At 46.4% G+C, this 25,471-nt stretch overlaps 1 protein-coding gene across 2 annotated transcripts; it reads left to right on the plus strand.

Annotated features, from left to right (window-relative positions):
- Nucleotides 1-1,205: 1,205 nt before the first annotated feature.
- lmx1a (LIM homeobox transcription factor 1, alpha) lies at nt 1,206-12,993 on the plus strand. 2 transcript variants are annotated; one of them, XM_041040740.1, is made up of 8 exons: nt 1,206-1,253; nt 1,782-1,962; nt 9,157-9,377; nt 10,245-10,417; nt 11,110-11,187; nt 11,610-11,694; nt 12,048-12,233; nt 12,851-12,993. In XM_041040740.1, the coding sequence occupies exons 2-8, from the start codon at nt 1,784-1,786 to the stop codon at nt 12,991-12,993; spliced, it is 1,065 nt and encodes a 354-aa protein (XP_040896674.1). In that variant the 5' UTR covers nt 1,206-1,253; nt 1,782-1,783. The 2 variants fall into 2 exon arrangements, with proteins under 2 accessions (XP_040896674.1, XP_040896673.1); XM_041040739.1 differs by lacking the exon at nt 1,206-1,253 and having other exon boundaries at nt 1,757-1,962.
- The last annotated feature ends 12,478 nt before the right edge of the window (nt 12,994-25,471 follow it).

Consider the following 25,471-nt stretch of genomic DNA (forward strand, 5'->3'; position numbering starts at 1 on the left):
TACTCACATGAAATAGCAGAGAAACATGCCCTGTCTTGCCTAAAGAAAAGTAACCTGGACTGACAGATTTTCTCTGTGGATTAAGCAATTGTTCCTCTGTCTTGCTTATGTTTCCATGCTTTAGCCACCAGATGGCACCCATGGAGTGCAAACATGATGACACACACACACACACACACAGAGAGAAAGAGAGAGAGAGAGAGAGAGAGAGATTACAGTCTATCAGAATTACAAGACTCTGTCTGCAGGCTGCAGCATCAGGGACTCATCCTAATCACAAAGACCTGTGATACTGTAAAGACTGGTGGAGGTTGTTGTGATGTCAACGTAAATTGTAAAAAAAAAAAAAAAAAAAAAAAAAAAAAGTTAAAAAATAATAATATATAAATAAATAAATAAATAATTTTAAATAATACATTTTAATTTTAAAAAGGAAAATAGTGGAGCCTGATTGATAAATTAGCTAGTATTCACTTATCAGAGCTATAACAGCATCAGTGTTGGCTCACAAACTATTAGAGTGCGGTGCAGGAATGTCATATTGAAAAGGAGCAGTGTTTAATGTTATGTTTTTAAATAATCAATTAACATATTGTTTTTAGATAACTATCAATATTGTAGGGGCCTCAAAAATCTAGAGCATGCATCATTTTTTTTCTGCAGAGAAAGAACTGTTTATCTAGACTATACTAAAAAAGCATATCTGAGCTTTTGAAAAGTCCTTATTCATCGCACATTACAGGAACAGAGGCAGCCAAAGTATGAAAGTATGTCCTTTTAAGCTGCCCTTCACTTCCTGATCACTATTATTGGTTTCTAATGGAAAGAAAAAAATCCTTTCATGTGCGTCTCTGGTAACTCTGGCATTCAGCATGGGGAGGAGAGAAAGGGTGAGAGAGACACACAGACAGAGAGAGAGAGTGACAGAGGGAGGGGGGAGAGAGAGGTAACCTGCACCTGGAGGAAGTCTCTCTCTCTCTCTCTCTCTCTCTCTCTCTCTCTCTCTCTCTCTCTCTCTCTCTCTCTCCTTCCCGTTCACTCCTAATAGGATAATTGATAGATTGCCTAAATAGTCAATAACTCTGGACTCGGCGAGGTCTTGTGAAGCTCTGAGGAGAAACTTTGATGCGCTGCGCTCTGAGTCTCGGAGCAGCAAGTTGGAGCAGGACTCTGAGCGCCGGAGATGCTCTGAGGAGAAGTGGGAGTTAAAACCCAAAACACTTTGCTCCCGTCTGGAAGCTCGCGTTTTACAGGTAGGGGTTTCTTGGTTTTATTTTTTTTTTTTTTGGGAATATTTATTTCCCTTCAGTTAACTTTTATCAAAATCACAATGTTTCTTCAGAGGTCTGGAGTGGTGGACATACCGGCATTATCCTTACGAGGGTAAAATTTGATGACATAACTATACTGATCACCTTTAGTTAGTAAGACTTACATTTAAATTTTTCACTATTAATTTCCCTGAGGTATTTTATTTTTAGCATTATTCAATCAATCAAACGAACTTAGTCTTTGGTCAGTTGAGGCAAAGGTCAAAACAATTAAGGCAACCGGCGTTTCAACATGTAACACTTTTTAATTTACGAAAACTGCCAGATTGAGCCGTTTATTTATTTATTTCCTTACATTTTAAATAAAGTGAAGTCTTTGCGTTTTGATGAGCCTTCATCAAACTTTGCTCTTCCACTGCAGTTTGCCTCAGCCCAAATTAGACGACAGTCTATTCCAGACGCATCCTAATTGGAAAAGTGTTCTAATGAAAGGATTTCCCATCATTGTAGATATGGATCAGAGGGCAGTGTGTGCCGGATGCCACCGACTGATCAGAGACAGATTCCTGCTCAGAGTCACTGACGGCCTCTGGCACGAGGGGTGTGTGCGGTGCTCGGCGTGCGGGGATGCGCTCAAGAACTCTTGCTTTCTGCGGGACCGCAAACTTTACTGCAAGCGGGACTATGCAAAGTGAGTGCACATCTCCATCACTGTATTATTGTTTGGTTTCTACTGATATTACAGCTGATGGGATCATAAAACACTTAAGCGTACTCATATTAGTTTTCAGCTCTGGCACGAGGCTGGAACTTTAAGCTTCATCCAGGTAAATGTAAAGACTAATGTCATTTATTTCCTTGATATAAAAATATAAAGAAATACAATTTAATTAATTGAATTGTCTTTTGCATCCATGAATTATGTATATATATATATAATTTTTCTTACAATTTGTGATGAAAATTCATGCAAAAATATATGCAATATGTAATCGCAGTGCAGCTGCACCCCATTCCTTCTTTAAATACAAGGTTTCTACAGTATAATTAAGCTTTTTATCTAATACAGTTATCATGCAGTTCAAGTTTTGGCTCTGTTTTTGCAAATATACTGCTAACGTTAGCGCCCATGTTAAAGGAAAAACATATAATGGCACTAGTGATGCTTTTCGTTTTATCAGGTTTTATATCAATTATTTTATTTTATTTTCTGGCCTCCTGTCCCTATAATTATTGTGCAATATTAAGGCAGTTTTCACAACAGAACCCTTGTCCATGTCTGACCTTGACTGAGAATGTGTGTGTGTGTGTGTGTGTGTGTGTCTGTGTGTGTGTGAGAGAGAGAGAGAGAAAGAGAGAGTGAGTGAAACAAAGAGTTGGGAAAGTGATTTTTCTTTTGTAACTTAAACATCTGTTCTTAGTGTTAGTGTATACTGTACGCGTGGGTACATTTTGTTGTTCATGGCAAAAGAGTTGTGTAATATATGTGTTTTTGTGTAGCTGTGTGTGTATATGTGCATATATGTTGTAAGCTGTCTTCCAGGGAACTTGGCACAGTGCACTAAGAACAAGGTGACTGTGGGAGGAAGGGGTGGCAAGGGAGCTGGAATGTGGGAACTCTACTGCATACTGTACATCTACACACACACACACACACACACACACACACACACACACACACACACACACACACACACAAAAAAAAAACCCCAACATGGTCACACCTTTACACACACACAAACACCACTCACACATACAGCACACAACCAGGGGTAGCGCTCAACTGACACATTGTCAAAATGTGTTAAAATTTCGAGACCCACTGGCGTGGCAACTGCAAGCTGGGGACAACATATGGTCTCGTCAATTAGGTAGCCAGCGCCCCCCCCACCCCCAAAACTCCCAGCACCACCCACTGCCCAATTCCCTCATATCTGCCCATCGTCTCATCCCCTCATTCTTCTTCCAAAACATGCTCTCACCTAAACAAGAGCCAAGACAAAAAACTGTACAACCTAAAAGGCAGCAGCTCACATTATTTCTGAACAATTTAGTGATGGTGGTTCTGCCAAGCCAGCAGGGAAACAAGAAATGTTACAGTATGCTCACTGGTCCAAAATGCGCCCCACCATCCCAGTTCCCAGTCAAGTTACACTGCAGTGGTGTTGGAGGCCCATGTACATTTGCAAGTACAATATTTGTCAGCAGAATAGTTATAATATGTCATTTTGTAATGGTGGCCAAACATTTTACATGGAAATCAGAAAGGATTTTTGTAAGGCCGCATAATTCAAAGTGCTTATAGCGTGATCAGTGGAGATAGTAGCACAGAGAGAAAAGTAGGACTGAGAGGTAATTAGGAGAGTTGAGCCATATGTCAGAAGGTCTGGTGCATCCCTACAAGAGAGACAGTGAGGATGGTGTGAACTTATTTTGGGGGGCAGTGCGCTCCACGAGCCCTGGCATTATGTGCCGTGGCATCTGGAAAGCTCTGCTCACAGCAGCCCGTGTCGAGCAATGGGACGACGCCCAGCCGACCGTGAGATATCTGACCTGACCAATTAGCAGGAGGCCTGGTGCCAAAGCTCCGCCTCTGAGGTCTCACGTCTCCACTTCCCTCCTCCAACCTCCCCGTCTGGGGTTATGGCACCGTACAACACATGAGCGCCATGTCTGTACACGATGAGGTCCTTAAACCCATGGCAGTGTTTCTTCTCGCCTTATAAACTGTGTTCTGCTCATCCAAAAAGTCATGATTATCCCATACTGTGACAGTATTTGTCTCTTAACACCACGCCCTATCTGCTGTTCTTGTTTTTCCACGTTAAACCAGAGCCAGCCAGGCCAGCAGGTTTGGCTTGTTCATGGATGCAAAAGACAATAATTCCACGATTTTCTTCACTGCAAATTCATCAGCGCTTGCTGAGTCCAAGAGGCTATAAAAAGTGCCAGGATGGTGAATTATCATTGTATATTCATTACTATCACATCTTGTGAAAAAAATATTCAGTGGACAAAAATATAACAAACTTGCAGACTAAAAAAATGTGTGACAGGTATTTACACTGGGACACTGAAGCACTTTGGGTCTTTTTAGACATGTAGTTTTTCATGGATGCATGTTCTTTGGCTAACAGGGCATTTCTTAGCAGCATCCTCATCAATGCCGTACCATTTCAGCATAATCATTATCTACTTTATCCTGCTTTCCAATCCAGGTGTATTAATACAAACAAGGTGCATAAGTTCTATTTGTGTTCGAATTCATATATATTAATTACTGAACCAGGATACATTTACTAACAATTTTAGAATGTAAATATAATATAAGGAAAATGTGATTTAGAGGATCAGTGATTGAGTAAAAATTTTCACAATACAATCACAATCCACATCACAATATCCATGGGCAGAAGTTGTTTTTTTTTTTTTTTTTTTTATTTATGATGTTATTTACTGACATTACTGACACTTATAAAAACTAGTATAAATTCCTTTGTCATTGACATCTCTGAGATAACCACTTCTCGAAATTTGGTAACTCATTAATGATAAGTTCATCTCTTTAAATTCTTGGATGGATGAATTAATTTTTCAGTGGCCATTCTCAGTTGTCTCATTTGTCTTATGTAATATTGTATAATATTTCTTTTATAATTCCATATGTAAAAGAATGGAATTTAGATTCTGTGATTACATGATGAGTGTAATTAAAGTCTGGCAGTTTTTTTCCTGACACGACTGTATTGTACATATAATTTATAGAGTTTGGTGGCCTGTAGCAGTCCACACACTAAAAAAATGTTTCATTGAATTTACTTAATTTTAATGTTGAAAGTGGTTGCACGCAATACATTCATCTAAATCTAGACATATTTTTTTAAGTTGGCTGTACTTGTAATTTCAAATAAATTATATAAGCACTTTCAGCACAAAAATTCTGAGTAGGTGGCCGAGAAACCCGGTATACAACAATGACTTGTGGCAGTCTGGAGCAATTCCCAATTCCATTTTATCTGACAAAATTAGAGTCTTGTTCAAAAACTTCACATTAAAAAATGCACATTGGGCCAACCAGAAAGATAAAAGTAAGCAAAAAGGGGGGAAAAAAATTCTTAAGAGCACTTCTCAAGAAGAATCAAAAATAATTAAATTGTTTTATGCTACTGTCACAGGGAGACCCCGTGCACTAAAGTAAGGCACATGTGCTACACATGTGCCTTACATGTGCTCTTTCTCAGGTAGATTTTATCAGAATGTTGATCCTGGTGTGAAGTGCTGGTGGTGATGTGTGTGGTATGAACATTTGGAGGAGGGGGTGAAGGAGAGAAGTCACACTATGATCGTGTATTTGATTTATTGAATTTAAATTGTGTTGACCTGTCTCCTTTGTTGCACTTCTTCCTCTGTCAGACCAGGAACAGCCAAACCTGAGTTGGAGCGGTCCATTTGGTTAAATAGGGGGGTTCATAGGGGAAGAAACCAAGTGTGGTAGAGTGGGAGAGGTGTTTTGTCTTTTGTGGTGAAATGACCTGTATAAGTATCTTGTTTAAAAAGAAATATGTGTTTTTAAAGTAAGTTTAACTGAACTTCTATTTGATAATATGTTATTTAGTATTGGGATTATTGTAAGCGTGCTGGAAGAGATAATTGATATTGATTTCTTGGTGCAGTCCACCAGTATAAAAGTGAGGAGGCTGTGGTGGCCGGAGCCTAAAGGAGAGAAGCACAGCTCCTGAACACAGCTCCAGATTGTAGCTCCTGCCATGGGCCCAAACTTTAAGGGTATAACCAGAAAGGCAGTTTAGAGCGAATTCTTTTGTTCTGTATTATTTTGATTCTTCTTGAGAAGTGCTCTTGAGAATTTTTTTCCCCCCTTTTTGCTTACTTTTATCTTTCTGGTTGGCCCAATGTGCATTTTTTACTCTGGAGTTTTTGAACAAGACACTTTTATTTTCAAATAAAATGGAATTGGGAATTGCTCCAGACTGCCACAAGTCATTGTTGTATACTGGGTTTCTCGGCCACCCTCACATCTACATATGCATTTTGATCGTTTTAAATAATATTGTGAATTGAATCAAAATATTTTACATATGTAGAATAAAACAATTTAATATAAAGCACAATAACAAATTAGCTAACCACAATATATGAATTACATAATGAATTAAAGTAAATTAAACATAGGCTTAGTTAGAATTACTAAGGAAATCAGAGTAACAAATACTCAGATTTTTTGTGCTGAAACTACTTACATAATTTATTTGAAATTACTCAAAAATATTAAGTACAGCCAACTTAAAAAATATGTCTGGATTTAGATGAATGTATTGCGTGCAACCACTTTCAACATTAAAATTGAGTAAATTCAACAAAACATTTTTTTCAGTGCAGGACACACAATACATACATCAGACAGTTCTGTAATCTAATGAAGCAGTATGCAAAGTCCTGTCTGACATTGTGATGTTTAGGTTGGTTAGATTGTCAGTAGATTTAGATTGGCTAAAAGGTTCAGTGGACAGGTGCACTGGACAGCAGATTGGTCGTCAGATCAGCGGTGTGACTGGCGGTGCACTTGACCCGCAGATCTGTATCTGATACACAGCCTCTGTTGGTATGTGTGTTCAGCAAAGGATCCAGGTTAACCTGATCCAGAAACAGGATCTGTCTCCCTGCATGTCCAGCAGACCAGCAGTCTGTTTGCCTGACTGCCAAAGGTCAGCACTGAAGTCGAGGCAGGAACAATGAGTAAGGAGGGCTTTGAGTAAATGTGTGTGTGTGTGTGTGTGTGTGTATTTCTGCTAAACACTCATCTCACTATACAGTGCATCTGCCTTGAGAGTGACTGTGTCAGTTTGGAGGAGCACAGGATTTTGCTGACTTATTTCTCTGTAATGATCCTGTCACTAATTGCCGTGTCTAAATCCAGCGTGACTGAGTGTTCCCGCTCTCCTGGCAGGGCCCCTGGGCCAATCATGTCAGCGGAAACTCTGAAATATTAAACACCTTGAGCTGCTCCATAAGTATTGGAGGTACTCTTACCTTTGCATTAACAACGCTTGAGAGTACTGGGGATAATAAGACGAACTGGACAATGCGTATAATGGAAAAGCGATTCTCGAAACATGAACGATCTCACAGCATTAATGCCCCGTGGCTTCTTTTTCACTGACATTCAGCATTAGCATCACATTGAGAAGTTAAATCAAGTACTTTTCTCTATCATAGAAACCTAGAAACATGCTGAGTGTTTCCTCTGCCACACTTCCTTTGGATATATTTCATTGCATCGTCTGTTGCCACAGGAATGTGCATACCACAGACGGTATGTTGGCCATATTAAAGTGCATACCATTGAGGCCGTGGGGCAGATGGCTCGGATGGGTCGAGCAGCTCGACTGACCCTCCTGAGCTTCTGGGCTTTACCGTTTCCCTAGTGACCGCACAGCAACAGTAAGAGCTCCCAGCAATGTTTGGCTTTAGGATGTTGCAGCTCCAGAGCTTTTGACAGGGATGTCTCAACCTGGGTGTTTGCTTAATGTTTAGTCTGAGTTTTTGTTTTCTTGTAAACAATGTGCTTAATTCCCATTTTAGATACGTTCAAAAGGAAGTCAAACGCAATATTTGTTTTACCCGAAAGTTAACATTAAATCTTTTTTTTTCTAATATTTGTGCTTATGTTGACATTTACACCAATTCACCATTCTTTTATTTTTTATTTTGTTTTGATTTATTTATTTATTTTTCCTTTTTACAGTGTGTCATTTTGCACCACTAGCACAGCTTTTCTCTGAAAATTAATTAATGTCTGAGAAGTGAAGAGTAAGAAACCAAAATAGACAGAGACAACAATTAAATTACTGATTTAAATGACTGTAAAAATATAGTTTAGCTGCTAGTGTTTTCCATCATGGCTGTGGTTCATCTGAGGTGGACCACATATGTGGCCTGCATAAGAAAAATACTAATGGACCCATATTAGGGATTTACATGGTTCAGTATTGAAGAAAATTAAACATCATCAAGTTATATACATCAAGTTATATACTTTTTTTAATACACTACTTACACTAAATTCTTTTGCTCCAAGTTTTTTTTTCCCCCAATACACATTAGCAAGAAAAAAAAAATCTTGAATTGGTGATGTATGCAGACTCTCCTTATGGGCCACATTCAGTATTTTTATGTGAAAACAAAAACATGGAAAAAAGCTGTCACTTTCTCATGCCTCAGTGCAGGCTGGTCTGGTGACCCAGTCAGGTCTGGAGACAAATGCCAGCTCCAGAATGATGACGCATCATCCTGCGTGACAGACCCAAAGAGCTATGGTGCCAGCCAGCGGACAATGGTCCTGCTGCTTGGGGGCTGGCTCTGTCTTTGTCCCGTTCTGGTTAAGCAGACTTAGGGATAATTCCGCAGATATTCCCAGTGGCTCAGCCTCTCCCACCGGGCGATCTGATTCCCCCCCTCTGCCTGGAGCCATGGCCTGCCGAGAGCTTTTCTCCTGGCTCCCCAGGAGCACAGCCTCGGACACGGCAGCCGGAGCCACGGCAACAGTCTCTGAGGCTAAGCCCACCAGTCCTGGTTGCCAGGCGCTAAGATGCACACCCGCCATGCTAAGGGTATGTGTCTGAGTGGCCAGGGCAGGAGGGGGAGGAGAAGGGAGAAGTCAGGCTGGCAGTTGTTTTGAGTGACAGCTCGACTCAGCAACATTCCCCAAGTCGCCCAAGCATTTTTTTTGGAGTCCCTTCTTACTGAGGTGTGAGGGGTCCTCAAGTGTCTCAGCTTTACTCTAGTCAGCAAAACAAAAGCATTACTCTCTGTTGTTTACTGAGCTTTCACAGTTTTTCTATTTCCTTCCTCTTTGCCCTGTCTCCAGTCTGTTTGCAGTGCGTTGTGGGGGCTGTGCGGAGGCCGTGTCTCCTACAGAGCTGGTGATGCGTGCAGGGGCTGCTGTGTTCCACCTGCGCTGCTTCACCTGCAGCGTTTGTTCCTGCCGCCTGCAGACTGGAGACCACTGCGTCCTCAGGGAGGGACAGCTACTGTGTGCCAGGGAGGACTACCACCGGTGTCTGGCCAGCCCGACCTCTTCTGACGCAGGTACAAGCTTTGTATGTGTACAGTATGCAGTGTGCGTGCGTGTGTGTGTGTGTGTGTGTGTGTGTGTGTGTGTATATGGGTGTATTTGTACATGTAATCTACAAATCACTGGGTCAGAGAGAGAAAACCCAAGGCAGTGTTTTTTGTTTTTGTTTTTTTTAACCAGTGTTTGTGTTATTTTTTTACATTACTGTTGGGTTATTTGCCCTAAACTAAAATATGGTATAGCAGTGAACTGTTTGTGAACTATTTGTTACTAACATGTATCCTTTGCATACACGTCGTATGCAAATGCACACTGGGCAGGTAAGGTAAAATCTGAACTTGTAGTATTTAGTACACTGGGTCTAAATGTTTTACCTTGGGTAAATAACCGTAATAATATAGAAAAACACATTTAACCCAGTATTGAATCTGTGCTACATTTACCCAAACTGGGTCAATGTTTTACCCACTGTTTTTAGTGTGTGTTATTCCTGCAACTCAGTCATAAGAAAGACAATGTGAAGATATAGATCTCCTTTGCTTTTAGAATTTATGACTGTAACTATATAATACAGTGGGTTTTTCTGTCTTGGAATGCCACTGGTTCAGGGACACTGTGACATTCAAGGTTATTGAAAAGTATTCTGGGGAATGTAGGAAGCCACCAACTGAAGCAGAGAGCAGACAGATTGAGGCAAAGTGGTTAAATATATAAAAAAGGAAATAACTCATGAACACAGAATAACTAGATGCAAATACTTCAACAATCATCTCAGATTGATGACATGACTTTTTCTGTGTATCTGTCTCTTGGCAGTTGTCATTTCTTAATGTGACCAAAGTATAGGTAAAAAAATCTTTTCAACCATGTCTACCCACTAGGTAAAAGTGATGATGATGAAGAGGAAGAGGAGGAGTCTGGGACAGTTACTAGACAAAGCAGATCAGAGGACCTGGAAAGCAAACGTCCTAAAAGACCTCGCACTATTTTGACCACTCAACAAAGACGGACCTTTAAAGCCTCCTTTGAGGTCTCGTCCAAGCCTTGCCGAAAGGTAGAGTGTTCATGCTGTGTGTCTTTCCCTCTGTTACTATCTTTTTGCATTGAGGATTATTAAATTATACTGTTTGCCTTCTGCCAACATTCTCATTGTTCTTCCTGGTAAAAACTGAGAATCTTGTTATTTAAATGAGTGTATAATGTAGACTAGCTTGAGGAATTAGCGTGGAGCATTTTTTTTGTTTTTTTTGGGGGGGGTATTTTTTAACAATTTTAACATGAATAATTGTAGTGTTATCTTTTTTAATGGAGGTCCACATGTATTACAGCAGTAGATATCCATCATGTAACATGTTTCAGCTTTTCTGAAAGAAGTTAAATGAAAGAACTCCTCACTTTTAAGAATTTACAAGTTAGCCATGAAGTGTGTCTATCTATTGTATGTGGTACTACTGAAGTTCTATTGGACACACTTTATGGGTAAATATGCTACAGCCACGACTAGATTGCTGAACTCCTCACAAAGAAGTATTGACTTCAACAAAAAAAGAAAAAAACAAAAACAAAACAAACAAACAGACTGGATTTTTTTTAACCTTCAACTGACCTCCCGTCTCTTTCTATTTTCCTATTTCTCTATCCTCTCTTTCTCTCTTTCTCTCTCTTTCTTTCTTTCTTTCTTTCTTTCTTTCTTTCTTTCTTTCTTTCTTTCTTAATTTCTTTCTTCCCCCTGAATCTTAATCCAAGGTAAGGGAGACCTTGGCAGCAGAGACTGGCCTGAGTGTCCGGGTTGTGCAGGTCTGGTTCCAGAACCAAAGAGCCAAAGTAATACAAAGTACACACACACACACACACACACACACACACACACACACACACACACACACACACACACACACACACATACACACACACACAGTCATATGCGCTACTAATAAAAGGAGTCTTTCTGCACTGTATTTGTATGCCAGAGTGGAAATCAGCCTGGTTATCTCTTCATACAGGAAACTGATGACATCTCACTGCGAGATCGCTGTAGATTAAACCCCATATTTCCTCACAAAGTGGGCTCATGTGTGGTTTCCCTCCTCCACTGAAAGATGTCCTTTACCTCACTGTTCATACTTTGCAATTGTGTTAACACACTTATATGCCTGGGTGGCAAAGGGGACTGTGGAGTGAGAAGGGATTTTACAGTAGACCTGTATGTTCAGTTATCTGTAAAGTCTGGTGGTGCATGTTTTCAGATGAAGAAACTGGCCAGGCGACAGCAGCAGCAACAGGAGCAGCAGCAGACTCAGGAACAGCGTGATCACCCATCACATCATACAGGTACTATACTGCTGACAAATCTTTCGATAACTGCTTTAATACCCACAAATTATTCATGATATTGTCAGTATATGTTACAGAGAAAGTTACACACACAAAAAAAACATATGCAATAAACTTTGACGCAAGATGTGAAACAATAGAAGTGCAAGGAGGTCTTTCAAGTAACAGACAAACATTTCTGACAGAAATCTGACGTGTGTGTGTTTGGAAAGTCACAAACGTTCACTAATAGTGCTTTAAAGAGGCTAAACAGCAACATGAAGGTTGTATTACATGGTACAAAGGCTCACCAAAACTCAAAAAGAGACAACAGCGAACAAGATCTCTCCTGTGTCTCCTGTGTACCACAGCGCCCTCCTGTGGTGGTTTGACCTCTGAGATTGAGCACCTGGGGTCCTCCTATTCCCACAATCAGCAGCAGCAGCGGCAGCAGCAGATGGGACTCACCACACTGGAGCAGCAGGACTATGACATGGACCCCTTCAGACAGGGCCTGACCCCACCTCAGATGCCAGGGGATCACATGCACCCCTATGGTAAAGACCTCAGTGCTGCTGTCATACCATGATGGAGAGTTACAGTATTGCTCTAAGCCTCTGTTATTGGTGAGATAAGCGAAACTGAGAAAAAAAAAAAAATTAAAATGATTTTATGGCATTATTTTTGGCTATATGAAATATGAACTTCAATTTCAATAAAACGCACAATATCACCTTTGTATTATTAGGACCTTTTTTTTTTTTTTTTTTTAATCCCAGTTACCTTCAGCAGTATACCTGTGGTACTGCTCTTTGTCCTCATGCTGCAGAATAACTCATATTTCCTCTTTAGGTTTGCTGAGATGTTTAGCTGTAAATTATTACTGATTTTATTTTACACATTTTATACATTTTATTAACTTCACAAAGACCGCACTTATTGTAGGGTTTTTGTATTGGATTTTATTAAATTGTTAAGGTATTAAGTTGCCCTTGTTGACAAATGTTATTTTTACTTAAAAGGGGCATACCAGCAAATGATAGATTAAAAATAGAATTTTTTTCAAACTCCCTCCGGATCCAGAGAAGATTTTACAACTAATTAACAATCAGATTATATACTAGTTATTGACTGAACGATGATGTTGTCTCTCTCTCTCTCTTTTCTTTTTTAGGCTTTAAGGGTCTGTATGGTGACATGGACAGAGACCCTCTTTGTCATGTAGCTGACAGCGACTGCCTCTCCCTGAGTGACTCCTCTTTACTCACTCCCATTGACCGTCTCTACTCCATGCAGGACTCTTACTTCACCTCCTGAGAGTGAAGATTGGACTCAGTAAAGAATAGTCCGTTTCTCTCACCCTGCATCGCTCTCTGGTCTTGTCATTCTTCTCTCTGGACAATGCACCAGGTAGTTGAGGAAGTGGTTGTGAAAATACTGCCAAGGGGGTGTGGGTACACTGTGATACCGTGCAGTATACAGTAAATCAGTGGTTATGAGGCTATTAGAGGATGGATATACCATGTGCACCTCCATTTAAACATAATTACTCTACTGCTTCTTATGCTTTGTGATTCCACTGTACAATGCAGGCTCTTTAAAGTCTCCTGTGCATGCATGATACTTTCGGACCTCGCTTACTACATTTGAATGTTAGATTATGAGATTATAACTGCATCTACTAATGTAAATAGCTGTTTGGGTGTATATTTGTATTTATTCTCACAATGTGTGTATGATGTTTATCTTGAATGAATCAACAATGATCAATAAATAATGTTATGATGTTGAAGTTCGTATTATGTATGAAGTTCGTAGCATAGTATGTATAAAGGCACAGACTGATCTGTTAATATGGAGATGGGATATTCGTGCGGAGGGTTAGAGCTGGGTCAGTCCATCCTCAGTGCTTATCAGTCCAATCTAGGTGACAGGTCAGCGAGGCATCTTCCCCTGGCTGTTGGGTGGATCATCAGATTGTAAAATGCTGGGCTATGACAGCAGTATGGGTCAGTGGCAGGTAAGCATCACATCCACGCCGCCATCATCAACGCTCACATTGTGCTCCTCACGGTCAAAGGCCCTCGCTGCATTTTTCTGTCTTTTCCTTCCTCCAGTCAAAGCAGACGGGAGGAGGGGAGGGGACCACCCAGGCACTGTGCCCACCTGGAATGCACCAATCCTGTGGAGAGAGGTTGAGAAAACCCAGGGAGGGGGTTCCAGACAACGGAAGGGCTGAAAGCTGTGTCAGGGGAGAATGCCCAGGGTGACACAGAGATATGAAGCCCCACTGTGTGGAGAGCCTCCTTGCCCCAGCCATGAACCCTCTCCTGGACCCATCTCATATTTCCCACAATGAAATCAGACCTTGCAGAGCAGAGAGCGCAAGTCAATGGTCAGGAACAATCTAACTGTCTGTCACCGTGGTATGCCTCTGCCAACCAGAGCTAAAGAAGTGTGCAGCAGAGGGTACTGTGTGTTTCTTTGAGTCCGCTTTTGTATTTGTATCTGTATCTGCTGTCATGTGCATGTGTGCATGCTCATGTGTTACGAGGAATTAGGGGGTTATAGGGACTTCTCACTCATGGTGTTCCAGGCCACGCCCCCAGCTGAGGCCTGAGCACTCTGCATCTCTACCATTTACAAGCAACATCCTTCTCACTTGTGGTGTTCCAGGCCACACCCCCGGCCAAGGCCCAGCACCAGAGAAGCCTTGCGAGAGGGGGGCGTGACCACTAGGAGGCGCACAGACAAAAACAGAAGTACAAATATGTGTTGTGAAAAAAAAAACAAAAAAAAAAACCTAATGATGGAGAAAATTGATTTTCCCTGAATTTATTATGTGACGGTTATTGAGGAGAATCAGTATCATAAAAAAAAAAAAAAAATTGAAAAAAAAAAACACGCTCAGGCTCTTGGGGGCCGGCCCCCGGCCCAGCACCGCGAGCAAGAAGCCTGTTCACTGTGAATGCTACAAGACGAGAGCGCTCAGGCCCTTGGGAACCGGCTCCGGCGCAGCACGGCGAGGGAGAAGCCTTGGGAGGGCGTGACCATTAGGAGGCGCACAGACAACAACAGAAATACATGTTGTAAAAAGAAAAAACCTAATGATGGAGAAAATTGATTTTCACTGAATTTATTATGTGATGGTTTTTGAGGAGAATCAGTATCATAAAACAAAAAAAAAAAAACACGCTCAGGCTCTTGGGGGCTGGCCCAGCACAGTGAGCGAGAATCAGACAAACTATTATTCAAAGCAAAGTATTTTTACATGTCAAAAGGGCACCTTTAACTTCAGCAGGCCATAACATCAGACATTAAATGCTGACTTTTTCACATCTGTCCCAGAGAGATATATATATATTCTATTTATCATATTATTGTGTGGGGAAATGGCAAATTGGCGCCCCATGCAGCTGCAGACGCCCTTGCTTGCTGAGAAGGTGCTGTGCTCAGAAGCTGTGTGAGGAGGGGGGCGCGTGAGACAGTTAATCTCTGTGTCTCCTGACAAGCAGTGAAGAACAGATGAGAGGAGGCAAAAAAAAAGCAAAAGCGGCTGAAGAAAAAGAAATTGGAGGGACGGTCACAAAGAAGAGAGGGACTCTCGGTTTTAAGGAGTGTCAGAAGAAAGGTTTAATTAATTGTTCACAGGCACAATCATGTTTTTCATTGTTCATTTACAAAAAAGAAAATAAAAAGTTTTCATATAAAAATTTATAGTTTTTGTCTACATTCATCTCATCTCCTATCGTCCCATCTCCCATCACCCCATCTCCCAGCATGCACCACAAGCATGCATGTATAAAAGTAAGCACCCTGACTCAGGGGGCTGGGCTACAGGAGGAGAAGCCTTACTTTTTTTTTTTTGACCCCTTGGTCAAAATATCATTTATCTATCTCTATCATACTGTCCATTTAAGTGGACATCTTGGGCTTTCTTGTGATGCCTCAGTTGTGGGGTTGTGGCCAACACAGCAAATGCACTGTCTTTTCAAAGTGGCGGGAATTTCAACTACCACATTTTATGGCAACAAGAGAGATAAGTCATTGATTTTTTGCAGATATCATGTTTCAGGACTTATACTAACCCCAATTTTTAATACATTAGGGAGCATAGAGGATTTTGCTAAGAATTGTGGAGGGAGATTGTGTAGAAAGGGAAATGAACGCAGTTTTAGTTCACTGTTCACACTGTTGATCAAACACACACACACACACACACACACACACACACACACACAGAGGCACAGTACACAATCATTTAAAAGCTTAATTTGGCAAACTACTTACCCTGTTGATTTACATATATCTGCTAAAAATGGATTAAACTTATATGTCTCCTTTCTTTATCACTTAAGTTTCAGAATTCAACAGAACTGGAAGCCCTCTGACTGCTTCCAACAGTACATCGATGAGAGTTTGAGTATTCAGACATTCTTGGGCGCTCTGCTAAGTTTAAATTCTTGGCTTTGGCACCATGTTTAACTACATCATGTAGTTAGACTGAATAGTTTATTAATTTTGTTACATAAAAAAACAACAAAAAAAAATCATGTTCTCTCCCTTGGGATTACATTGTAGCCCTGATTTGCTAGCTGGAATCTTTCACCTTTGCATACAGACCAACTGACAAGTTGCGATAGTAAAGGTCTGACCGAAATGTGCTGATTTCCTCCATTTAAAATGATATCCATAAAAACAGTTCAAAATTCAAGCATATGTATTGTTCATCCGTGCTGTCTGAACGGTTTTTTTCCAAGGCTGGGGAAATAGTTTGTAAAAGAAGAAACCGATGGAGTCCAAAAACTGTAGAAAAACTGTTGTTTCTTAATAAAAACTCAGTTACAAATAAACAGTTACACAAGCACACCCACTGCCCTGTTCTTCAAGCACACCCTCTTTACCCACGTACACATAAACCTCTTTACCAACAAAGCCCAAAACATACCATGATATAATCTGTATTTGCACCAGTACCATGTGAAAATGACATCAGTGTGTATTTGTAGAGCACATCTCATGAATGTACCAGCACCATTTCAGTGTTTCACCACACAAAATATAAGTGAAGATTATGTAGGGTTACAATCAGCCAAGCAAAATAACAAACATGGTCTTCTATTATTATTATTATTATTATTATTAGTCAACTTTATCATCTGGTGCAGTCAAACAGAAAAGTACTATTTATCCAGCTCCATGACAATCAGATCTCCCAGCATATGCATGTATAGACAGCACCCTAACTCATGTTTGTGTCTGGCTTTATGGAGAGTGTGGGAGCCGTCCGCATGCCCCAGCAGCATATGCATGTATAGACGGCACCCTGACTCAGGGTGGTGTCTGGCTTTATGGAGAATGTGGGAGCCATTTCCATCTCTCAGCATGCCCCAGTAGCATATGCATGTATAAATGGCGCCCTGACTGACATCTCTTGGGCCTGCTCAGGGGACATTGCACAGCCCGAGAGAGGAGCATGAGAGTGCCCGGAGGATATGTGTTGTCAACCAGAGTACTCATTGTTGCATCACATATTAACCTGTCCATAATTGTTGGCTGTGTGCATTGTCCTGTTTGAGTGTCAGCCACCATGGGGAAGCTGTTTAAGTCCCCTGAGTGAAGCTGCAGCTCATCAACAGATCTATAAAGCATGCTGTCCTCAGAAATTCCAACTGTTAAATAAGAATAAATGCAGTTAAATCACAGAAACTATCAGGATTTCAATGATTGAATCATTCGGTCGGTCACAGTGCAATGTTGTATTGTGGGACACACGGCAGCACCGTGACCGAAGGCCACGGTGCAGTGTTGTATTGTGGGACACACGGCAGCACCGTGACCAAAGGCCACGGTGCAATGTTGTATTGTGGGACACACGGCCGCTTCGCAATGCTTACATTGGAGCTTAGTCTGTGGAAGGGGCTTGTTGTACCACCCAGATTTGCTTCCCTCCGAGCACTTTTCCCCTGACACACGTTAAACAGCGCAAACAGCATTGCTCTCAAATTATGTCAAATTCCGCGTTAAAAAATAGATTCCGTTTTAATTGGCCAATTCCGCGATTCCATGATCGTGGAAATCATAGGGCCTTACATGTAGAAACAGCACCTTGACCCTGCCAAGACAGTGCATTTGCTGTGTTGGCCACAACCCCCACAGAACAGTACGAATAGTAGTAAAGGACAGTACGATTGAGATAGCTTCTATAAATGATATTTTGGTCTAGGGGTCTCCACGTGGTATAACAGGCCGCACCACGACAGAGGAGAGGGGCGGGATTTTACAGGCCACATGGTATCTTAACTCTCCCTGTCAGGCTGAATGTGATGGGTTCTGGAAGATAGCTAAACCTCTAATTAACCTTTTAACTTCCTGAGACCTAGAGGAAAAAAGGTTTTGCCTTTTTGATTTTTTGGATGATAATTTTAGTAATGTGGTTGAAAGAATCATGTTGCAATTTTCTCATGTGGTTTAAAGGCTGTACCACGACAGAGGAGGGGGTTTGCGTCAGGGTTTTCCAGCCACGCCCCCATCCGAGGCCTGGGCACTCTGCATTTCTACCATTTACAAGGAACATCTCTTTCGCTCAGGGTTTTCCAGCCACGTCTCCAGCCGAGGCATGGGCACTCTGCATTTCTACCATTTACAAGGAACATCCTAAAGAGGTTTATGTGTATGTGGGTAAAGAGGGTGTGCTTGAAGAACAGGGCAGTGGGTATGCTTGTGTAACTGTTTATTTGTAACTGAGTTTTTATTAAGAAAACAGTTTTTCTACAGTTTTTGTACTCAATCGGTTTCTTCTTTTACAAACTATTTCCCCAGCCTTGGAAAAAACCCGTTCAGACGGCACAGATGAGGCTGGGGTGTGTGTGTGTTTATATGTAATAAATCTATATGTCTTATCTATATCTAATGTTATTTAGGATTATATATCTTTATACCTATCTATATACCTATTTATATATATATATAACTCTTTATCTATATCTATTGCTCTTTATATTGATTCTCCAAAAATACACTATCAACACCACTAACTATCAAAACACCTAACACACGCAACAAACTGACACACTCTGCAAAGAAAAATTCAAATGACCGCCACTATACAGAGCTATTCTATCTCTGAACACACTCGATCCCGCCACGTGATTCACATGACAAACCGAATCAATCAGGTGATTCGTATGACTTCTGAAGCACTCACCTGCTTTGAACGTCACTCAAGTGCTTAAAACGTCAGTGAACAAACCACACGTTGGTACAGTGGATCAATACAACTGCCTCATGCACTGCCGCGCATGTGTGGGACCACCAATTCCCCACACAGTAATGTGATAAATAGAATATATATATCCCTCTGGGACATATGAGAAAAAGTCAGCATTTAATGTCTGATGTTATAGCCTCCTGAAGTTAAAGGTGCCCTTCAGACATGTAAAAATATTTTGCTTTGAAAAATAGCTTGTCTGATGTCACATAAAAGCGTCACATAATAAATTCAGTGAAAATCAATTTTCTCCTTCATTAGGTTTTTTGTTTTTGTTATTTTTTGTTTCAACACATATTTGCATTTCTGTTTTTGTCTGTGTGCCTCCTAGTGGTCACGCCCCCCCCAGTGCTTCTCGCGTTCGCAGGAGCCTTGCGGCTGCGGCTCCCATCTCTAGCCTCCACAAGCAAGGGTCTCCTCTGTCGGGGTGGCTACAGATGGGAGCCTTGCGGCTGCGGCTCCCATCTCTAGCCTCCACAAGCAAGGGTCTCCTCTGTCGGGGTGGCTACAGATGGGAGCCTTGCGGCTGCGGCTCCCATCTCTAGCCTCCACAAGCAAGGGTCTCCTCTGTCGGGGTGGCTACAGATGGGAGCCTTGCGGCTGCGGCTCCCATCTCTAGCCTCCACAAGCAAGGGTCTCCTCTGTCGGGGTGGCTACAGATGGGAGCCTTGCGGCTGCGGCTCCCATCTCTAGCCTCCACAAGCAAGGGTCTCCTCTGTCGGGGTGGCTACAGATGGGAGCCTTGCGGCTGCGGCTCCCATCTCTAGCCTCCACAAGCAAGGGTCTCCTCTGTCGGGGTGGCTACAGATGGGAGCCTTGCGGCTGCGGCTCCCATCTCTAGCCTCCACAAGCAAGGGTCTCCTCTGTCGGGGTGGCTACAGATGGGAGCCTTGCGGCTGCGGCTCCCATCTCTAGCCTCCACAAGCAAGGGTCTCCTCTGTCGGGGTGGCTACAGATGGGAGCCTTGCGGCTGCGGCTCCCATCTCTAGCCTCCACAAGCAAGGGTCTCCTCTGTCGGGGTGGCTACAGATGGGAGCCTTGCGGCTGCGGCTCCCATCTCTAGCCTCCACAAGCAAGGGTCTCCTCTGTCGGGGTGGCTACAGATGGGAGCCTTGCGGCTGCGGCTCCCATCTCTAGCCTCCACAAGCAAGGGTCTCCTCTGTCGGGGTGGCTACAGATGGGAGCCTTGCGGCTGCGGCTCCCATCTCTAGCCTCCACAAGCAAGGGTCTCCTCTGTCGGGGTGGCTACAGATGGGAGCCTTGCGGCTGCGGCTCCCATCTCTAGCCTCCACAAGCAAGGGTCTCCTCTGTCGGGGTGGCTACAGATGGGAGCCTTGCGGCTGCGGCTCCCATCTCTAGCCTCCACAAGCAAGGGTCTCCTCTGTCGGGGTGGCTACAGATGGGAGCCTTGCGGCTGCGGCTCCCATCTCTAGCCTCCACAAGCAAGGGTCTCCTCTGTCGGGGTGGCTACAGATGGGAGCCTTGCGGCTGCGGCTCCCATCTCTAGCCTCCACAAGCAAGGGTCTCCTCTGTCGGGGTGGCTACAGATGGGAGCCTTGCGGCTGCGGCTCCCATCTCTAGCCTCCACAAGCAAGGGTCTCCTCTGTCGGGGTGGCTACAGATGGGAGCCTTGCGGCTGCGGCTCCCATCTCTAGCCTCCACAAGCAAGGGTCTCCTCTGTCGGGGTGGCTACAGATGGGAGCCTTGCGGCTGCGGCTCCCATCTCTAGCCTCCACAAGCAAGGGTCTCCTCTGTCGGGGTGGCTACAGATGGGAGCCTTGCGGCTGCGGCTCCCATCTCTAGCCTCCACAAGCAAGGGTCTCCTCTGTCGGGGTGGCTACAGATGGGAGCCTTGCGGCTGCGGCTCCCATCTCTAGCCTCCACAAGCAAGGGTCTCCTCTGTCGGGGTGGCTACAGATGGGAGCCTTGCGGCTGCGGCTCCCATCTCTAGCCTCCACAAGCAAGGGTCTCCTCTGTCGGGGTGGCTACAGATGGGAGCCTTGCGGCTGCGGCTCCCATCTCTAGCCTCCACAAGCAAGGGTCTCCTCTGTCGGGGTGGCTACAGATGGGAGCCTTGCGGCTGCGGCTCCCATCTCTAGCCTCCACAAGCAAGGGTCTCCTCTGTCGGGGTGGCTACAGATGGGAGCCTTGCGGCTGCGGCTCCCATCTCTAGCCTCCACAAGCAAGGGTCTCCTCTGTCGGGGTGGCTACAGATGGGAGCCTTGCGGCTGCGGCTCCCATCTCTAGCCTCCACAAGCAAGGGTCTCCTCTGTCGGGGTGGCTACAGATGGGAGCCTTGCGGCTGCGGCTCCCATCTCTAGCCTCCACAAGCAAGGGTCTCCTCTGTCGGGGTGGCTACAGATGGGAGCCTTGCGGCTGCGGCTCCCATCTCTAGCCTCCACAAGCAAGGGTCTCCTCTGTCGGGGTGGCTACAGATGGGAGCCTTGCGGCTGCGGCTCCCATCTCTAGCCTCCACAAGCAAGGGTCTCCTCTGTCGGGGTGGCTACAGATGGGAGCCTTGCGGCTGCGGCTCCCATCTCTAGCCTCCACAAGCAAGGGTCTCCTCTGTCGGGGTGGCTACAGATGGGAGCCTTGCGGCTGCGGCTCCCATCTCTAGCCTCCACAAGCAAGGGTCTCCTCTGTCGGGGTGGCTACAGATGGGAGCCTTGCGGCTGCGGCTCCCATCTCTAGCCTCCACAAGCAAGGGTCTCCTCTGTCGGGGTGGCTACAGATGGGAGCCTTGCGGCTGCGGCTCCCATCTCTAGCCTCCACAAGCAAGGGTCTCCTCTGTCGGGGTGGCTACAGATGGGAGCCTTGCGGCTGCGGCTCCCATCTCTAGCCTCCACAAGCAAGGGTCTCCTCTGTCGGGGTGGCTACAGATGGGAGCCTTGCGGCTGCGGCTCCCATCTCTAGCCTCCACAAGCAAGGGTCTCCTCTGTCGGGGTGGCTACAGATGGGAGCCTTGCGGCTGCGGCTCCCATCTCTAGCCTCCACAAGCAAGGGTCTCCTCTGTCGGGGTGGCTACAGATGGGAGCCTTGCGGCTGCGGCTCCCATCTCTAGCCTCCACAAGCAAGGGTCTCCTCTGTCGGGGTGGCTACAGATGGGAGCCTTGCGGCTGCGGCTCCCATCTCTAGCCTCCACAAGCAAGGGTCTCCTCTGTCGGGGTGGCTACAGATGGGAGCCTTGCGGCTGCGGCTCCCATCTCTAGCCTCCACAAGCAAGGGTCTCCTCTGTCGGGGTGGCTACAGATGGGAGCCTTGCGGCTGCGGCTCCCATCTCTAGCCTCCACAAGCAAGGGTCTCCTCTGTCGGGGTGGCTACAGATGGGAGCCTTGCGGCTGCGGCTCCCATCTCTAGCCTCCACAAGCAAGGGTCTCCTCTGTCGGGGTGGCTACAGATGGGAGCCTTGCGGCTGCGGCTCCCATCTCTAGCCTCCACAAGCAAGGGTCTCCTCTGTCGGGGTGGCTACAGATGGGAGCCTTGCGGCTGCGGCTCCCATCTCTAGCCTCCACAAGCAAGGGTCTCCTCTGTCGGGGTGGCTACAGATGGGAGCCTTGCGGCTGCGGCTCCCATCTCTAGCCTCCACAAGCAAGGGTCTCCTCTGTCGGGGTGGCTACAGATGGGAGCCTTGCGGCTGCGGCTCCCATCTCTAGCCTCCACAAGCAAGGGTCTCCTCTGTCGGGGTGGCTACAGATGGGAGCCTTGCGGCTGCGGCTCCCATCTCTAGCCTCCACAAGCAAGGGTCTCCTCTGTCGGGGTGGCTACAGATGGGAGCCTTGCGGCTGCGGCTCCCATCTCTAGCCTCCACAAGCAAGGGTCTCCTCTGTCGGGGTGGCTACAGATGGGAGCCTTGCGGCTGCGGCTCCCATCTCTAGCCTCCACAAGCAAGGGTCTCCTCTGTCGGGGTGGCTACAGATGGGAGCCTTGCGGCTGCGGCTCCCATCTCTAGCCTCCACAAGCAAGGGTCTCCTCTGTCGGGGTGGCTACAGATGGGAGCCTTGCGGCTGCGGCTCCCATCTCTAGCCTCCACAAGCAAGGGTCTCCTCTGTCGGGGTGGCTACAGATGGGAGCCTTGCGGCTGCGGCTCCCATCTCTAGCCTCCACAAGCAAGGGTCTCCTCTGTCGGGGTGGCTACAGATGGGAGCCTTGCGGCTGCGGCTCCCATCTCTAGCCTCCACAAGCAAGGGTCTCCTCTGTCGGGGTGGCTACAGATGGGAGCCTTGCGGCTGCGGCTCCCATCTCTAGCCTCCACAAGCAAGGGTCTCCTCTGTCGGGGTGGCTACAGATGGGAGCCTTGCGGCTGCGGCTCCCATCTCTAGCCTCCACAAGCAAGGGTCTCCTCTGTCGGGGTGGCTACAGATGGGAGCCTTGCGGCTGCGGCTCCCATCTCTAGCCTCCACAAGCAAGGGTCTCCTCTGTCGGGGTGGCTACAGATGGGAGCCTTGCGGCTGCGGCTCCCATCTCTAGCCTCCACAAGCAAGGGTCTCCTCTGTCGGGGTGGCTACAGATGGGAGCCTTGCGGCTGCGGCTCCCATCTCTAGCCTCCACAAGCAAGGGTCTCCTCTGTCGGGGTGGCTACAGATGGGAGCCTTGCGGCTGCGGCTCCCATCTCTAGCCTCCACAAGCAAGGGTCTCCTCTGTCGGGGTGGCTACAGATGGGAGCCTTGCGGCTGCGGCTCCCATCTCTAGCCTCCACAAGCAAGGGTCTCCTCTGTCGGGGTGGCTACAGATGGGAGCCTTGCGGCTGCGGCTCCCATCTCTAGCCTCCACAAGCAAGGGTCTCCTCTGTCGGGGTGGCTACAGATGGGAGCCTTGCGGCTGCGGCTCCCATCTCTAGCCTCCACAAGCAAGGGTCTCCTCTGTCGGGGTGGCTACAGATGGGAGCCTTGCGGCTGCGGCTCCCATCTCTAGCCTCCACAAGCAAGGGTCTCCTCTGTCGGGGTGGCTACAGATGGGAGCCTTGCGGCTGCGGCTCCCATCTCTAGCCTCCACAAGCAAGGGTCTCCTCTGTCGGGGTGGCTACAGATGGGAGCCTTGCGGCTGCGGCTCCCATCTCTAGCCTCCACAAGCAAGGGTCTCCTCTGTCGGGGTGGCTACAGATGGGAGCCTTGCGGCTGCGGCTCCCATCTCTAGCCTCCACAAGCAAGGGTCTCCTCTGTCGGGGTGGCTACAGATGGGAGCCTTGCGGCTGCGGCTCCCATCTCTAGCCTCCACAAGCAAGGGTCTCCTCTGTCGGGGTGGCTACAGATGGGAGCCTTGCGGCTGCGGCTCCCATCTCTAGCCTCCACAAGCAAGGGTCTCCTCTGTCGGGGTGGCTACAGATGGGAGCCTTGCGGCTGCGGCTCCCATCTCTAGCCTCCACAAGCAAGGGTCTCCTCTGTCGGGGTGGCTACAGATGGGAGCCTTGCGGCTGCGGCTCCCATCTCTAGCCTCCACAAGCAAGGGTCTCCTCTGTCGGGGTGGCTACAGATGGGAGCCTTGCGGCTGCGGCTCCCATCTCTAGCCTCCACAAGCAAGGGTCTCCTCTGTCGGGGTGGCTACAGATGGGAGCCTTGCGGCTGCGGCTCCCATCTCTAGCCTCCACAAGCAAGGGTCTCCTCTGTCGGGGTGGCTACAGATGGGAGCCTTGCGGCTGCGGCTCCCATCTCTAGCCTCCACAAGCAAGGGTCTCCTCTGTCGGGGTGGCTACAGATGGGAGCCTTGCGGCTGCGGCTCCCATCTCTAGCCTCCACAAGCAAGGGTCTCCTCTGTCGGGGTGGCTACAGATGGGAGCCTTGCGGCTGCGGCTCCCATCTCTAGCCTCCACAAGCAAGGGTCTCCTCTGTCGGGGTGGCTACAGATGGGAGCCTTGCGGCTGCGGCTCCCATCTCTAGCCTCCACAAGCAAGGGTCTCCTCTGTCGGGGTGGCTACAGATGGGAGCCTTGCGGCTGCGGCTCCCATCTCTAGCCTCCACAAGCAAGGGTCTCCTCTGTCGGGGTGGCTACAGATGGGAGCCTTGCGGCTGCGGCTCCCATCTCTAGCCTCCACAAGCAAGGGTCTCCTCTGTCGGGGTGGCTACAGATGGGAGCCTTGCGGCTGCGGCTCCCATCTCTAGCCTCCACAAGCAAGGGTCTCCTCTGTCGGGGTGGCTACAGATGGGAGCCTTGCGGCTGCGGCTCCCATCTCTAGCCTCCACAAGCAAGGGTCTCCTCTGTCGGGGTGGCTACAGATGGGAGCCTTGCGGCTGCGGCTCCCATCTCTAGCCTCCACAAGCAAGGGTCTCCTCTGTCGGGGTGGCTACAGATGGGAGCCTTGCGGCTGCGGCTCCCATCTCTAGCCTCCACAAGCAAGGGTCTCCTCTGTCGGGGTGGCTACAGATGGGAGCCTTGCGGCTGCGGCTCCCATCTCTAGCCTCCACAAGCAAGGGTCTCCTCTGTCGGGGTGGCTACAGATGGGAGCCTTGCGGCTGCGGCTCCCATCTCTAGCCTCCACAAGCAAGGGTCTCCTCTGTCGGGGTGGCTACAGATGGGAGCCTTGCGGCTGCG

Source organism: Toxotes jaculatrix, chromosome 6 (genome assembly GCF_017976425.1).
Source record: "Toxotes jaculatrix isolate fToxJac2 chromosome 6, fToxJac2.pri, whole genome shotgun sequence".
Classification (NCBI taxonomy): Eukaryota; Metazoa; Chordata; class Actinopteri; family Toxotidae; genus Toxotes; species Toxotes jaculatrix.